General features: G+C 36.7%; 1 protein-coding gene across 1 annotated transcript in view; it reads right to left on the bottom strand.

Annotated features, from left to right (window-relative positions):
• LOC149556556 (Ubiquitin-associated/translation elongation factor EF1B protein) overlaps positions 1 to 11,503 on the bottom strand; it is a 48,144-nt gene extending 36,641 nt beyond the window's left edge. The window contains exons 1-2 of the mRNA XM_089830887.1: positions 10,939 to 11,503; positions 9,449 to 9,501 (exon numbers count right to left, since the gene is read on the bottom strand). Coding sequence (XP_089687013.1) covers positions 9,449 to 9,501; positions 10,939 to 11,167 — 282 coding nt within the window. The 5' untranslated portion in view covers positions 11,168 to 11,503. The remainder of the gene's footprint in view (positions 1 to 9,448; positions 9,502 to 10,938) is intronic.
• Between the last annotated feature and the right edge of the window lie 7,326 nt (positions 11,504 to 18,829).

The following is an 18,829-nucleotide window of genomic DNA, read 5'->3' as shown; positions in this document are numbered from 1 at the left end:
TGCTCTTCTATCTATCGTTAATCTCAAGACGATTTCATGTTGCCTCCAACAAATAATCACTAACTCTAGTCTGATTAAGAAAGGTGAGACACTAGGGCTACGTCCAACCTCTCAATTCTCCATAAGGGGTTTTGTCCTTAAGAAAACCAATCACATGTAAGCAACCAGGATATCTTCAAAATATAGATATATTTCATGCTGACAATACCAAAGAAGCTCATTGATTTTATAACCTCAATATGAGGGGAAGTACAAATAACTAGGCAATGTGGGATAAAAGTCATTTTCGTCTTTTAGTCACTTAAGTTACTTTTGTTATAAAATGACTAAGTCATAAAGTAACTTTATAAATCCACTTTAATAAATAAAGTGACTTAACTATAGAGAAGCTCATCCACTTAAATATTTCTCCAACGAAAGCAAATAAACTCTTGTGACTGGCGGACATCCTCAAGAACAATGTCGTTAGCCTATCCAAATGGGGAGATAGACCAACAAGGCGCCAATAAGGTCTAGCATGGAGAAGGGGGCATTACAGTCCTCCCTTCCCGAGATTTTCTTTCCCTCAAGCAATCTTAGTGTTGGATGCTGCAAGATTGATTCGCCATCCCAAGTGGTGTTTTCATATGAGAAATCTTTCCAACAGACTAAATACTCCCTAATAGATCTGTTACACAACTTCCTCTCCCTAATCTCAATCACCTCGGTTGGAACCAAAATCAGCTTCCCTTCTTTATCAAGTGGGGGTAATCCAACGGAAGGCACTACATGCTGGCCAATCGCCTTCTTTAAGTATGATACGTGAAAAGCATTGTGGATTCTACTATCATCTGGCAAGTCCAACTCATATGCAACCTCTCCAACCCTCCTGGTAATGCAATAGGGACCATAAAATCTAGGCTGAAGCTTCTTGGATCCACTCTTCTTCAAGGAACTGTGCCTGTAAGGTTGGAGACGAAGGTAAACCATGTCACCCAACTCAACACTCCACTCTGTCCGGTGGCAATCAGCGTACATCTTTTGCTAATTATAAGCATGTAGGATATTCTCCCAAAGAGGCCGGAGGATGTTCTGCTGATCATGTATCCAATCCCCAACTAATGGTACTCTATTGTCCTGTAAGGCCAGATCTACGAATGATAGAGGTTTGCTGCCATAGAGAGCCCAAAATGGTGTCATCCGGATGGACATGTGGAAGGAGGAGTTGTGGCAATACTCCCCTAAATATAACCATTTAACCCAAGCTCTTTGTTGCTCCGCTACATAGTTCCGGAGATAACCCTCCACCCATTTGTTTACTATCTCCATCTACCCGTCAGTTAGTGGGTGGTAGCTCGTGCTGGGTGCCAATTTCATACCTGCCAATCTAAATAATTCCTGCCAAAAAGTGTTGAGAAATCTACAATCCCTGTCACTCACAATGGTCCGAGGTAGGCCATGTAGACGAAAAATCTCACAAAAAAACAACTCAACTTCCTGAGAGGCCGACCAATCCGCTACCATAGCGTAGAAATGAGCAAACTTAGTCAATTTGTCCACAACCACAAAAAATGAAATCTCTGCCCTGCACTCTCGGAAATCCTGTAATGAAGTCCATGGAGATACTCTCCCATTTTTGTGCTGGAATAGGGAGAGGTTGTAATAATCTGACTGGAAACTCATGCTCCGACTTGTTCTACTAACAAGTCTAGCATTCTCTGACATGCTGAAGGACATCGTCCTTGAGGCCCTTCCATGAAAACCTTTCTCTAACTTGCCTATAGGTTTTGAAGAAACTTACGTGTCCAGCTAATGGTGCATCATGAAGAGTTTTCATAATTTTTCCCTTAAGCTTAGACTCTGGCATAAGATAGATCCTATCCTTATAAAAAATACATCATCGATTACCTTGTACCTATTGTCTAGAGCTGCCCGTCCATGATTTGACAAGCTTGAGTATTCTTAAAATACTCAACCAGTAACTGGGACTCCCAATCTATCGATATCTCTGAAATGGCACAACACTCTACTACTAAGGGTCTCCTGGAAAGCACATCAGCAACTATATTGTTCTTACCCTTGACATACTCGATGTCAAAATCATAAGCCTGAATCTTGCTAACCCACTTTTGTTATCTTTCATTGAGATCCTTCTATTCTAAGAAATATTGCAAACTGTTGTGGTTCGTCTTAACTGTGAATTTGCCACCCACCAAGTACTGTCTAATATTGGCTAAAGCGTGCATAATGGCTAGCATTTTCTTGTCATAGGTGGAGCATAATCCTCACTATCCTTGAGCTTCCAACTCTCATACGCTATTGGATGCCTATCCTACATCAAAACTGCACCAATTCCACTCCCTGAGGCATCACACTCTAAGACAAAAGGACGAGAGAAGCCGGGAAGTGCCAGAACTGGGCATGTGCTCATCACTTTCTTGAATTTATCAAAGGTCACCTCTGCATCATCTATCCACCTGAATGCCCCTTTCCATGAGAGATCAGTAAGGGGAGCTGCTATCTGAGAGAAGCCTCTAGCGAACCTCCTGTAATAAGAGCAAATTCGACACGTTCCTCGGAGGTGGCCAATCTAGGATTGCTTGTATCTTTTCCTGGTGCACCTACACTCCATCTACACTAATCACATGCCCAAGGTAAAGAATCTCAGTCAAACTGAACTCCCACTTGATTCCTTCGCAAACACTGAATGCTCCTCCATAATGCTAAGTATCTCATCTAGGTGTTGCAAATGCTCCTCTTAAGTTTTGCTAAAAAGCACGATATCATCAAAGAATACCAACATGCTCTTGCCCAACTGTTTCTTAAGAATATGGTTCATACATGACTGAAATGTGGTCGGCGCTTTCGTTAGCACAAATGGCATAGCCAAGAACTCATAGTGTCCATAGTGGCATCGGAAAGCTATCTTATGCACATCCTCCTTACGAACCCGTACCTGATGGTATCCAGATCTAAGATCTATCTTCGAGAAATAGACTACCCCATGTAATTCATCTAGTAATTCATCAATGCGATGACTCGAGTACCTGTTCTTAATGGTCCTCTTGTTGAGAGCATAGTAATCAATAGACATACAAAGAGTACGATCCTTCTTCTTCACCAAGACTACTAAAGAAGCAAAAGGACTAGAGTTGGGTCTAATGTGTCCCATGTCTAAGAGTTCCTTAATCATCCTTTCTACTTCCTCTTTATAGTGCCTAGGGTGACAATAAGGAGTGTAATGACAAGTTTGGCACCCTCCTCTAACTCAATGATATGCTCAAACCCTCTATCTGGGGGAATACCCGGGGGTATGTCCTCAAAAACCCTCTCGGCTGAATGTCAACATGAAGTTGTTGTCCTAAACCTAATGTAGCCTTAAAGGAAATGAAAGTGTGCTGCCCACTCCATGTCATCATGCCTCATAATAGCCTCCATTCCTGTGAGTTGAAATCACTTTGGGTTCACCCTCTGCCATGTCCTTGAGAATCCCCTGTCAACCATCATGTAAGAATTCTAGCCACATCTTATTATGATCAATTGTGTACCTGTTGATAGTCTGCAACCATTGTCTTCCCAAAATGGCATCTAATCCATCCAAATCAACATAAAGTTCTGCCTCTAGAAGAAAGTCATCAAAGTAAATCAAAAGCCCTGGCACTTTGTCGGTGCACCTCAATCTATCACCTCTTGCCACTCTAACTTCGAACTCGGGTATGTTATTAACCTGTAACTTTCTCTTTGAAACCTAGCACGTGCTTATGAAGTTATGCAATGCACTTGTATCTAAAAGATATACAATACACTGCCCTCTAACTACACCCTTCAAGCGAAAGAGGTGACTTGTGGGATCGCTAGAAAGGGAAGCTATGATAGGGGACTGTCCCGGAGTAGATTCCCTCTTCCTCTCTTTAGGAGGTTGCTCCTCACTTTCTCCCTCATTGCTGCCATCAACATCATTGCCCCCCTGTTGCTCATCCTCTTCCGAAAGAGCCTCAACATAATGTACTTTACCTTTGTCAAGGCATCTATAATCTGGTGTCCATGGCTCCCTGCAAGTGAAGCATAGCTTCTTCCTCCTGAGTTCATTATGTGTCTCAAAATCCAATCTGGGAAGGGAAGTCTTATGCTAAATCTTGTTCTTCTGGAACAAAGTCGACCCCTTATAAGGTTTCTTAGGAGGCTATAGTATCAAAGAAGGTGAATCTAGATCATGTGCGATCTTAATAGCATCTTCCAATTTGTTTGGTTAAAGGACCTTGACCAAACCTCTAAATCTGTTCTGTAAGCCCTCAGTGAACAACATTACCTTACATTGTTCTATCATACCCGGAACCATAACTGAGATCCACTGAAACTCATCAATGAAGTCATCTAGAGATCCAACTTGTCGCAACTGCATCAAATCCTTGTAGTAGACCTCAATGTCCTTCCTGTCAAAATGGGTGATAAGCTTAGAGCTGAAAGTCTTGTAAGATGTAAGGAGACCATGATCCTGGGTGACCAGCCCATGATGCCACCAATCATATGCTATTCCCTCTAAATGCATTGTGGTGAATCTAATGGCTTTTGTCTCTGACATGGACTTAAGTGCTAGGTAGGTGTCTAGCTTGTGAATCCAAGCTCTACCTAATGCCTTACTATTGTCATCAAAAGTGGGGAAGGATAACTTGTTCATGGCGTGCTTCAAGTCCTTATTCTGTACTCTAGGCCTCCTATCCTATTGTGGGCTCTATGTCTGCCTTTTTTGATTCATATATTAAACAAAGGTCAAATTTTGTTTAATCTGATCAGGGAACAAATCCCATTCATCGTACATAGCCATAATATTATCCGGAAGGAAGGCTAGTGATGAGAGCTAATCATAACCTATTTAATGCTCTATTTTAATCTATCTTACGCACTTTCCTACATACTTCTCTATTCCATTTTTATCCCATTCCATTCCATTTTACCATTATAACATTGCATATAGTTTAATATAATTAAGTAGTATTTAATATTGTTTTGGGATTAAAACATGGAAAATTCATTGTTGATTATGTTTTACTAATCTTTAATATTGCAGCATGCTGATTTGTAGCACAGATCTTCCTGTTGCCTACAGATCTTCCTGTAGCTATTTCAAAAATACAAAGTTCCATCCACTTTGAAATGTATTTCTTGCTATATCTTATTGGCATTGATTATTTCCTCAACAATTTAAAGCATTATTCCTTCCAAGAGTATTGACCAAGGAGTATGTTGAGAAAGAATTTAACCAGAATAATTAGCAACTAAAAATAAGGACAGGCAGTTTTGCATCTCCTTTTGCGAACAACTATGGATGAATCTCAAAAATCCGAGACATGGGTATTGTCCAGAATGTGCCCAATTACAATCCCACGCAGCAGAATATTCAGAACACGCATGATGGAAAAGTTAGAGGCCTATTTCAAAACGTGATTATTCTATTATGGGTTTTGATTTCAAATTTCAAAGTTTGTTTTTGCTGCTATCACCAGCTCATAATAGAACTCCTCCAGCTTAGCTGAATTCATACGTGGAGAGGTTATTGAAGACTAAATTGAAGGGATTATGGATCATTCTATTTTTAAGATAGATGGTTGTACATGCAGACAATGAATGTGGTTGAGATATCATATATTACAGCTAAGATTTATTCCCAAGAATTACGTGGCTATTAAAAAACCCATGCAACAAATAACTACATTATTATTGCTGCTAAGGAGATGAGATGCTATTGTTAAGAGGGATATCCATGCCTCACGTGGAAAGCCCAATAATCAGACTTTTGCAAACTGTTACAAAACTATGGTTCAACAAATGTGAATGAAGGAAATAGTATTTTGTTTGAATGATGACAACAAATTGGCTATTCTTTGCAAGCCATATATTTTTGTTATAACTTTGTTATGTAATAGCCACTCTTTTTATAGAGTGCATAACAAATTAGTTATTAAATTTGTAAAGCTGCATCTATATAAGCAGCAACAATAGTGAGGATGGACACACACGTACAATTCTGAAAACACACAGCAGTGTACAGGTCTTATAGATTGCACAGCATTGTAATAGATCATTCTCATTTGGAAATATAAAGTTTATATTTGCATGATTATGGAGACTTAAGACTAGGCTTCATCACCAGGCGGCTGAGGAGGAAGGGCCCACTCCAAAGTTATCTGATGATCTCTTTTTTATTTCTGTTTGGAGTATATTTAAATTAGTTTTCATTTATATGTTAATTAGCTTAGCAGTACATAGTATAGATATAATCATAGTAAATTAGTTTATGTGTTTAATATTAGTATTTGATTATATAATAATATTTCATATGAAATAGATTATGCTTTGATATTTTATTAAGATTTGTAATCATTTTTATTACAGATTAGTTTTATTGAGTTATTTATGTTTCTGATGTTCCTGTCGCCAGGAAGTGATAGTTCTTGTCGCTGGGACTTACTTGGCTTTTCATAGATTTAGCTTCGTGTGTTGTAGATGCACTCATAAACCCTTATCTCACAACTATAATACCTTGATAGCATATTGCTCGGACACCTTTCGCAAGCTTATGCTCTCGGATTGACACGTATAGACCAGCCGAACTTCGTCATAAATTGTTAATTCTTTTGTTATTATTTGCCCCGGTGTTGGACTATCAGCTAGTGCCACCGATTGTGCTACCTCTTCCTCAACATTATTCTCGGCAAAAATGGGCATCAATGGCCTCTCTGTGTTTTGTGTGGAGGCCCTAGCAGCCCAGGGAGATCCTACCACACTACCACCTCCACTGTGATGAGTCGGTGCTCTCCTGTGAGTCGGGGCTAGCTGCTGCATAGCACCTGTAAGCTACCGAAGTGCAGTAGCGATATTATTTTGTCAATCTCTGATAGCCCGCAAAGTTTCTTTCACTTCCCATTCCTATTCATTCACATCGTGAGCCATTTGAGTGTCCTGTAACTATTCAACCTGTTCACCTTGTATGCTTGTCTCAAAGGTTAGCTCATCATCAACTAAGTAACCATCCTCAATATTAATATGGTCTGAAGATCCTCCCTGTTTAGGTCAAATGTGACTAAAATTGTATGGTTTCCTATTCATGCCTATCTGACATTTTTCCTGTTTAAACCAGCCTGCAACTCAATAACTTACCCACAAGTCGGTAGGTCTTGTGGCTCTAATACCACTGTAAGATCCCCCCTTGATCTGATAAAAAAAATTAAACTTTGACTAGTAAAATTTTTACGAACAGTTTGTGTGCAACCCGAATACTGAAAATGTTGATACTGGTGTAGCATCCCTTCTATGATTATTAGCAAAATTTCATGGAATGGCTACCCAAACAAATCAACTTAATGATTTCAAAGAACGTGCATTATTGGTGGCTCAAGAACATTTATTTGCATTGAAATATGTAGTATTGATTACAACAATGACAGAAGATATAAATCTGATATGCAGGAAACAATGGAAGGAATTCCTAACTCATATAGGAAAATAACATAATACACAAGGAAATTTGACATGAAAAACGGATGAGTTGTATACAAGCCCAATTTTACCAATAGAGGATGCCGTGGTCGAGAGTCGGGCACATTGGTTGAAACTGTATCATGTTCCCTTTCAAAGCCATTTCGAACTTATCCCTGTCTTAGTTCCAAACACAGCACACTAACACCACCAAGTCACTGCCTATATATGTTCTGACCTGTAGAAGTTCCTGTGTTGTAGTACAGGAAACTCATGGCATGCTAAGTAAGATGTCACAGGAATGTGACTGTCAATTCCCACGGTAACTCTATTGCATAACCACAAGCCTAGAAGGAGGTCACCGCTTGGTTCAACCAACTCTCACGCAATGCCACGGTTAAGATGTGAATGTTACCTTTGTCACACAAGTTGTAGATCGACTGTCCTACTTAGCTGCCAGCTCCAACTTCAACCTACTTGCTCATTTCCGTATACCAATAACTTGGCCCAAGAAACCTCCTCTCGGCTGACTGTGCCCTTCTATCTGTCGTTAATCTCAAGACGATTTCATGCTGCCTCCAACAAGTAGTGATTAAGAAAGGTGAGACACTGGGGCTATGTCCAGCCTCTCGATTCTCCTTAAGGGGTTTTGTCCTTAAGAAAACCAGTCACATTTGAGCAACCAGGATTATCTTCAAAATATAGATATATTTCATGCTAACAATCCCAAGGAAGCTCGTTGATTTTATAACCTCAATATGAGGGTAAGTACAAATAACTAGGCAATGTGGGATAAAAGCCATTTTCATCTTTTAGTCACTTAAGTTACTTTTGTTATAAAATGACTAAGTTAATAAAGTAACTTTATAAATCCACTTTAATAAATAAAGTGACTTAACTATAGAAAAGCTCATCCATTTAAATATTTCCCCAAAGAACCAAATAAACTCCTATGACTGGCGGGCATCCTCAAGATCAATGCCATTAGCCTATCCAAATGGGGAGATAGACCAACAAGGCACCAGTAAGGTCTAGCACAGAGAAGAGGACATTACATAGGTATATGTTGCCATAAATAACAACTCTATAACATCCTCATACATCATCTTAGCCAAATTGCCAACAGAAGTATCATTCATAATAGTTGTGGCAGATGTGTTTGGGCCATTTCTGAAGATTTAGGCATGTCTATATATAATGAGGCAGAGATGGGGGCCTTAATAATTGGTCTGAAACTATGCAAAATGAAAAAAATTAAGAACATTGCATAGAATGCAATCGCAGATATGTATTCAGTCATTGATTAAGAGAAATTCTCCCAATTGGAAGCTCAAAGAGAATGCAGAAATGACATGAGAACTACTGAAAGAAGTAGGTGATTTCACAATTTCACATATATAGAAGGAGGCAAACAGGGCAGCTGACAATTTTGCAAATCATGGAGTATGCCAAGAACGAGTCGTAATCAGTTCCAACCCCAATAGATGGGAAGGTTTAAGAGATATTTGCCAGATAGAACAAAATCGATTGTGTTAAAAAGGAACCATGTTAGAATGGGCAGAGAAGTGTACCATAGAAAATGGTCGAATTGACAGAATATTGCTATTAAAGATGTTTGATCATATCAATCTGGCCGAAATGTTAAAACAGAAGACTACACACATACTGTAAAAAGATGATCACTGATAATACTTCAAGTGGCTGCAAAATAATATACCATGTGCAGAAAAAGGTATCAAATCACACAAGAACACATACATCACAAACAGTAAGAAATTTGAAAAATTTACAAGTATGAAAAGTTGTCTGCTTACAGTAACTACAGTTAATGTATCAATGAAATGGAATGCTTGTATATGTAGAGATAAAGCACAAACTCAATTAATAAATTTTCCGAGCGATGCTAAAAACAAATAATCAATCAAACATGGGTATGGTAAAATGTTAGTTTCAAAAACAGAGGAATGCATGTAAAAGATGATCAAACTTGTACCGGAGGTGTGATTCGGTATTCTGGTTTTATTGCAACTCTGATGCCTGTTCCTGCTGCATGGGCATTATATTCAAAGTTTAGACACTTAAGTAGAGAGTTCTATATACAAAGATATACATAAATAATCTCTCTCCTCTTACTTGATTTGCAGTTAAAAGTTGAATGAAAGTGAAAAAAAGGCAAAGCTCATAACAAAGGAAGAATTATATAAAATAATACCCGAAGAAGAAAGAACTATTCCATGACTAATGAAAACGGCCATATTTTATTTATTATATACAAGAATACATTTCCATATTTACATGATAACAAATGGTGCTGCAACTAATACATATGAACTGGCAATGCTTAAGGTTCAAACCCTGTCATTATTAGGAAAAAACAAGCTTGGGTGCAAACAAATTCTGCCACAGAAGCCTAATAAAGTTGGCAGAGGGCAGCCAATTCCAAAACCCAAGGATTATGCCTGATTGCAAGAAAAACTACCACAATGCTGCAATAAATAAAAGCCCAAACATATTATCTCTCGACACCTGACATTAGGATTTCCCCTAGCTTCGTTCACTGGTTAATTGCCTTTCTTATTTCTGGGCTTTGATTATTAGGTAACCTCTACGTGACTTTCTTTCAATCAACATACAACGGAGTAGGGTAATATCGTGTGCTGGGTACACGGATGAAACAGTTATATTTTTTTGGTTCACGAGGTTAGGGTAATTCCTCAAACAATTAGATGCAATTACTGGAAACAAGAATTGATTAGCCTATGGCAAACTGTGCATAATCCTATTTAAACATCTGGAAAAGCGTAAACAAGCACCTGAATTCTAAGTCAAACGATAAGAATCACAATCTCCTGTTAAAAATAGAATAAATTAATTTACTTGTCATATTGGTTTTATCTTCATGAATTCTGTATATGGACCATTTTGCGACTGATTTCTCAAAAAATTGACATGGTATACTATTTGATATTTCGAGGATCTGTTCTACATATATCTCAATTTCAAGATTGACTATATGCAGTTTCCGTTATATTCAAAGTGGTAAAGACGTTGTAACCCTGGCTTCTCACAAATTTCGGCACACCGTCAAATATAAAATTCGGGTACGAGGTATTGGTCTCCGACTTAAAAATCATCAATTAAGAATAATTTGTGATTTAAAGAGATACGGCTATATCAGCAACTACAAAATTAGGGCAGGTAGAACTAACGTCAAAGTTATAATTTCAGTATGGGATTCTAACAAATTTGTATACATCATAAAACATAAATCTTAGGCATGTCCTTAGATGTTTCATCTTTTATATATCAATCTCAATTACAATTATGAAAAAACTGAAAATCAAGTAAATCAAAAATGGCATCAATATCAAACATAAAAATTTACTAATTGGACAATAACAAGAGCGGTTTAAAAATTTGAGTACACCGTGGAATATTAAACAGTAAAATTACAAATAAAATAGAGAGCCTATGTTGATTTACATGGTAAAGAGGAGGAAGAAGAAGAAACTGGGACTGGAGGAGGCGGCCTGCTGATTGGAGGGCCAGAACTTTGACCAACAGTGGGATAATAAGAATTGGGGGCCTGAGCATATGGAGAGACTCCATAAGGTTGGTTGTACATTGGCCTCGACACATCATATGGTGCTCCTCCTCCTCCTCGCCCCATTTGACCTCTGTTTGATCCGCCTTTCCTGTAATCAAACTCCATTACAACACAGCGGTTTGTGATATTGATCAATTTGGTCGATTTCTTATCAAAGATAAACGATTTATATTTCGCGGGATCTCTGCCGCTCAAGAACCAAATCTAAGCGGAGATATTGTTCGGTGTAATTTGATCAAATGCTGCTTCTGGATTACGTTTGTATTCAATAGAATTGTCACGGCAGCTTCGCTGCAGAAAGATTGAAAGATGCCTTTCGTTGCTTTTATTTCGACCCCGCGGTTTCTTGGTAGCGAAGGCTAGTGAGTGAATGAATGAACGATTTAATAACGTCCCCAGTGGTGCAGGGGCGCCTAAAGCACAATAACATGAGAGGTTAACATTTCTTATTTGATGTATTTAAATTCATTTAAGTCATTTATGTTGTATTTGGGTCAAGATATAAAGGCTATGAAGTGATTTTGTCATAAATTGTAAAAATTGTCAATTTGTTCTAGTTGTGTTAGTAAGGTCATTAATTGATAAAAAGGTTAAAATTTGTTTGTAAATTTGAAGAAGGGTAAAATTAGTGTAAATGGTGATTAATATTCGATCATGACATGTTTGTAAGGTTGGAACAAAGTTGTGAGGTCAAAAATTCTAAAATGTAAAAGTTGTTTAAATGTTGCAACTTTAAAACTTTGCAAAAAGTGCAAAAAAAAAGTTTAAAAATGTAACAAGTTGGTTCAAAATTTGGTTGAGAAGTTCTCAACTATCAAAAATCCTATAAAAGCATTGTAATGGTCATTCTAAATCAATTAATGAGAATAAGGAGAAGAAATAATCATTTTGGAAAATTTTTGGTATTTTCAACTATTGTTATTTTGATTAATTTTTTTGAATTCATGTTGGTTTCAGGTCTGGAAACCCTGTATAACCTATATATTTAGATACTGGCATGAATTATCTTTCTTCTCTCTTTGGTTTGGAGTAATTTCATTAAATTTTGAGGAAGTTATGTTCATTTTGGTGAAAGTTACTATTTTTAGATTTGAGAACTCTTACAAACAATCATGTTGCAGCATTTGGTATGAACGCATACAGATGGATAAAGAACTATAAATGGATTCATTGGAAAGATATGTGAATTACCTTCCATTTTCTTTTTGTTGGAGATGTTTCTGTGTAGAATTGTTTAAGTTATGAAGATTTGAGTGAAAAATGGTTTATGCCTTCAATGGTGTTGCAAGCAAAGATTTGTGATTATATAATAATTTATGTATTGGAAAAACTAATGGCTTACAAATGTGGAAACTAGACTCAAAAATTGATAATGTGGAATTGGTTTTATGTTAGTTGGATTTGTTTTGTAAAAAATATTGGATGCCCTAGGCAGGGTTACATATTTTACTTCTGATTTTTTACAGGGAAAATGGGTCTTGTGCAGACAACATAATTTGTAATTGGTGCATTGGATTGTACTGATAATTGGATATGTTTTAATTGGTCTAATTTGGAACAATTCCACTGAAGGGTTTTGCACGAAGACGTTTAGAACAAAAGTTATGAGTAATGGAATCAGATATATAAATCAGGATATGTAAATGGGGAAAGGTTGATACTTTTGTGTTAAAACATGTTGTGTTTTACCTTGTAAAATGTCTCTATATAATGAAATTATTTCATATATTTTGAAGGGATCAGCATGTATCCCACTGATTGGTTGATTTTTTTTAGGATGCTCTGCATTAGTCAGGCCAAAGCAGCATATCGAACCTCACACAAGTCAAAAATAAACATTATGTCTTTTGGAGGGTCCACCCTTCCACAGTAAATATTGACTAGTAAATTTGTTGTCTTGTCTAACCACTCTTCCTCAAAAAGAGTATCTAACTTGTCATTTACTAGATTATCCTGATAGTTGTAGTGGATGTCATTGTATATTGGGCATTCCATGAGGAAGTGTTGCTCGGTCTCAACCTCTCACATGTTACAAATGAGACATATTCTCTCTTCCCATTCTTTCTTGGGTATCATTCATCTGCTCGTTTCGCATCTCAAATGATGGGAGTCCCTCCTAAGTTGTGCAATGAGCATCTTAGCTCTCCATTTGATATTTGCTCCTATGTATGTTTTCTCCTCATGGGCCCTTGTCGGGTTAAATTCTTTAATATAGTAGTCTTGTTTGTACTCGTTTTGCTTTGACCACATACAGCTCCTGAATTTTTCCTTCACAAATTTTTTTATCTCAGCATTGTTATTGGACATTCATGTATTTCCATTTTTCCATCCATTTAACATTTTGTTTCATCCACGTGTTCTTTCTTCTATCCAATCTCTCTTCCATGATCAGCTTAGGCCAACGATGGCTTTCCATGTTTTGGGCTTTTTGTAAATAGCATAATAACTTAATCATTACTGATGCCTCTAATGGGAAGATGCATGTTTCATCCAATAGGATCTCATAGGGAACCGTGGTTTTAATTTTGAGACTACTGATGATTAAATGCATTTGGATTCTTTCTACCTATCTCCATTTCAAATCTGACATGTTGCTGCCCCAAATATCACAACTATAGAGGATTGCCGAGGTAACTAACAAACCAAAGAGCATTTTTTTGGTTTTCCAATCCTATAATTATGCATTCTTGCACCTATTATGTAAGGAGTATAGCACTCTCTATCCTCCTTGTATTCTTTTTGCTTTACAAGTTTCCCAACTAAGCTGCTTGTTGAAATTGACCCCAAGGTACTTGTACTCGTCCACCATCTCTAATGGGCTGCCATTGAAAAGAAAAATATTTTGTTGCCTCTTGTTTCTTTTCAAAGAGAAAATCATCACCTTGGTTTTGCTAATGTTCACCTCCATCCCGACCATCTAACAAAAGGTCTCAAGCACTTTCAAGTGTTCCCTCAGATCATCTATAGTTTTAGCAATCAAAATGAGATCATCCGCATAAAGAAGCAACTCAATCACAAACTTAGACAGTTAGACCCCATCACCATTATTCTTGTCTAGACATTCTTCTAACTTATCAATATATAACCCAAAAAAGGTAGGTGAAAGGGGGCATCCTTGTTTGACCCCTATATCATTGCCCTTTAAAGATATCTAACATCTCTTCCATAGTTTTGATTTTAGCACTGCTCATATAATCTATGTGTCACAGCTCTAAGTTTAGTGGGAATTTTTAGCTCTTCCATTATAAGCCAAACCCTGTCTCGTGGCACTGTGTCAAAAGCCTTTTTAAAGTTGACAAAGCAACAAAAGGCCCCTTTGCCCGATGTGTTCCAAATCTTTTCAACTAAGAATCTTAGTGTTACTCCATGATCAATAGTGGAGTGTTTTGGTCTAAAACCTGCCTATCCCTTAGCTCTTTTACCTGTTCATTCCACCCACTTGTTGATCTTGCGTTCTACCATGCTACCAAAGAGCTTGCCCAAGAGGGGTTAATCATAATAGTTTGATAGTTTGACGGATTATTTATGTCCCTAGTTTTATGGAAAGGGTAACCATGCTAGTAGTCCAGCTTTCATGAAACCCCTTCTTAATAACATCATTAAAGATGTGGTAAATATGAGGAACCAAGATATCATTGCTCATTTTAGATGTTCAACTTGTAGTTTGTCAATGTCTTGGGTCTTTCCTCCCGCCAGTTTCTTTATGCCTAGAAATATGTCCTCCATACTAAAAAGCTCATTTGTGGCCTTTATTATCAGAGGTTTATGCTTGTCTTTTTCGCACTCATATAACGTACTTGCTATTCAAGCTACTAGGTCCCTGTGATATTGTTAACTATCTATTTTCTCTTTTCTTGCAGTTCCTTCCAGAATTTCTTGGGGTTTTGTTTGCCTAAGGTCGTCACCTCCAATCTTCTCATTCTCACTTAAGCCTCTTTTTAACCTCTGAATAGCTCCTCGTGTTTCTTTTTCTTCTCTTTATTAATGCTCTTTCTCACCTTTCTCTTAGCCAACTTGCATTCTTCATCAAGCCACGGATTTGTTGGGAAAGTGTTTTTTGCCTCTTTCTTGGGCTTGGTTCTTTTACACTTCTCTAATGCCTTCAAAATTTTGGGAACTAAGGCATCTATGCTAACCTTTTGCTGATATGTAATCGTATCTCCTCTTTTGGGGCTCCAAATCATGCCTCTAAGGGCATCATTAAATAATTTCTGATTTTCTTGATTCATTAAAAAAAATCCCTATGAGAACCCCTTCTTTTGCTTAAATTGTTTTTCTTCTCCCTGTTGCTCCTTCAAAAGAGCCAGTTTTATGAAAATTGGATTGTGGTCCAACCTTAGCTCAAAAGGGAACTCTCTTATTTCCATCACTTTGACTCTTTTGGTATGAGCTTGATAGAAAATAACATAGTCCACAACGCCTTTGTCCATTATAAGTTTTGCATGTGATCCCTCCTGAGTTTGGCCACCCTTTAATACCATTTCATATTACCAAATTATATAGGTTGCATAAGCTCAGTAGTTTTGCCCCACAATGATTAAATTTTTTCTCACTATCCCCTGAGTCTCTTTTCCAAAGCTGATCATGTTCCTCTTCCAACCATAGAGGGTCACTTCCTTCCTTGTCACTACTTTTCAAATTGAGGGATTGATTATTTGTTGTCCTAGCATTAAAGTATTTGATAATTGGTACTTCCCCAAGATTGTTAAAAATGGAGATATCATTTTTCAGCAATGCATATGGATCATCTCGATCTAGGTTCTTCTTCTTGTATGTTTTTTACCCCTTTGGTGCAAAGTAGCAAGCTGCCACCCTCATCTCAATATGTCTCTCTGTGATTTTCAACCATGTGTATTATTTGTGTGGATCTTTTTTCTCTATATTGATGCATTTGTCCCAAGCCTCTTTAAACAAATGGTGATACCACTATGCCTTTTCTCACTATCGGTTCTTTCATTCTAGGCTAAATTCTTTTTGTAACCTTTGAACTCCGATAATCTGCACTCATCATGTTCATGAGTTTCCATGAGCAATATAATGTCTTTACCTCCCTCTATGGGCCCTAAACCAGGTCCTCTTCTCCATGGGTAACCTCTATAGTTCCAACTAATTATATCTAGGTAATCCTGGGGGGGGTCGAGCTCCTATTTCTTATGTTATATTCTTTCACTTATTTGGGCTTTACCATTTTTCAACCATGCCCACTTTCCATCTTCCCTTGTTGTCTTTGCCTTTTCCCATCGTTTTCCTCTTTCTTCTTGCTAAAAAATGGTAAGATCTTCATCAATATGTGTGTGTGTGTGTGTGCGCGCACCTTTGAGGATGCCCTTATTCCTCAATATCATGTTTGTATCTTCTGTGCTCTTTGAAAATGCCCTTACATGTTTATTCCTACTATCTTTTGTCCATTTCTCGATTATTTGTGCTTGTTGGATTATTCCACGCCACTCGAAATAGTCCATAAGGAAACCCCTTATCAAATGGTGGTTGAATTATAGGACTAGTGCTTTATGTGATCTGTTGACCTTTCTTTCTTTTTTCCTTGAAGGATTATCTTTTCCCTAAATAATATATATAGCTTTTGATAATGAAAAATGGAACATAGGAGGCAAGAGCCTACAATGCATTGGTAAATTGCAAGCCTCTCATCGAGGAGGTCTTAGGTTCGAATCTACTCATGATTAACACACAATAATAATTAATCTTAATAATAATAATAATAAATAACCTAGGCTTCGGTCATTTACCTATCAAAAAAAAAATGGAACATAGGGAAAAGCCACCAAATTTTGCTTGCCCATACAAAATTAAAGCTTGAAGAGTGTAAGGCCCCACCAAGGAACCCAAAAGAAATTAACCTAAAGTTTTCACTAAGTTTGCCAAATTTTTTTTTTTTGAAAGATAATAAACAATAACAAATATAATATAGTGGAGGCAATAATCACATACATAAACACAAACCATAAAATAGTTTACATCTTTGAAGGGTCCCATGATGTTGAATCACATTTAAGATTAATTAATACTAAAACCAATATATATATAAAATCCACATTAAAGAATAACTACAAGTACTAATCCATTTAAATGATATATAATTATCTTGAATGTCACTTGACAATAATTAAAATGCATAATCATCCACTATACAAGTCACAGGGTATGAAAAGATAAAATAATAATGCATCATAAAATTAATTACATCATCTCGTAAGATCTATGAAATCAAATGCAATGCAATAGAGTATAACCATCATAGTACACAAGAACAAAAAGAAAGGAAATGCAGAACAAGGAACTCCAGCAAAGACATCGAACTATTGGATCTCAATGGTAAAAGGAAAAATCACTACCACCTGACCTCGTGAAAACCTAAATGGTCCACTCCCAATGTGCTAAGGAGATAGTCTCAAGTCTCAAACAAGGTAACAATACTAATAGTCAAAACCAACATCTAGGTCAAGGAAAACTTGAAAGCAATCTATCTCAAAGGTACCAAGACACAAATGACATCTAAACCTAGAGGCAACAATGACACGTAGGAAATCTACTATTCAAGTGAGCAAGTGTCATTGCATGAGCCAACTCTAAGGTTACCCTAGCAGCCTCATTGGACTTTGGCCCCCTAGTGACTATATGTGGCACCAGTATCCTTTCATACTGACAAGGCATACTAACGAAGCAAGGTCACAACCAAGCATCCTCTCTACTCCCAACCTAGCCTATACTAGCACTTGAGGCATGGGTGAGGAAACACAATGACTCTTATTAATTCATTTTACTCTCATTTAATGAAATGCTATCACTTATTAAATAACCTACAATGGGTTACCCAGGTAGCCTCTTTAGAGATCTAGTCTCCATTGCAAGCTACTTCCCAACATGACATACAGATAACCTACCCTAAGCTCAATAAAAGTAGGTGGTCTCATAAGATCATAAATACATTCCAGTTCTTAAACAAGCAACTAGAAAGCACTGCAATATCACTGATTGAAAATTACATATTTCACCAATACAATCATCCTAACATGATTGATCCAAAATCAAGAACACATATACCAAACAATGACATCACCAAAAACAATAACTCCTAGCCTCTAGTAGACATCTCAAAACTGGTCAACACTTTAAGTCAACCTCAAACCCAACACAAAAGAAATCATACAACTGGCAGTATAGTTTCATAGTTTCTGTTTAGTTTTTAAAACATATAGTTTTGGTTTAATAGTAAGGTTCAAGTTTGCATTTCATTGTAAGTTTTCGATTTGATAAAGTTTACAATTTTCCCAGATAAGTGAACCCATTTTATTTTCTTTATTTTTTAAATCCAAGCACACAATTAACACTAAACTCACAAAATAATAATACCTTCATAAAATGTTATTAAAAAAATTTAAATAATAATTATTGATTAATTAATAAAATAATATAATTATCAATAAACCATAATCATTAAATAATAATATAATAATAATTTATTTAAGTTTATTAAATAACAATTAATATTGATTTAATAATTAACAACAATTAAAATAAACAATATAAATTCAATTCAATTAACATTAATCTAAAACTAAATTTAAATATTTAACAAATTATAAAAAATTAATAATTTAAAAATACTATTTAAAAACTTTTAAACAAAAAAAATATTAAAATAAATTAAAGCATGTTTAAAGGCTCGTCAGCCTACCTTCAAAGATCGTCGCAACAATGTATTGTTGTATCAATGATAGTACCTATTGCTGCTACAACAGTGCAATG

The sequence above is a fragment of the Cupressus sempervirens genome, chromosome 5, assembly GCF_028749045.1.
Source record: "Cupressus sempervirens isolate cs-2001-9-10 chromosome 5, ASM2874904v1, whole genome shotgun sequence".
Classification (NCBI taxonomy): domain Eukaryota; kingdom Viridiplantae; phylum Streptophyta; class Pinopsida; order Cupressales; family Cupressaceae; genus Cupressus; species Cupressus sempervirens.
This window is presented reverse-complemented; position numbering and strand designations above follow the sequence as displayed.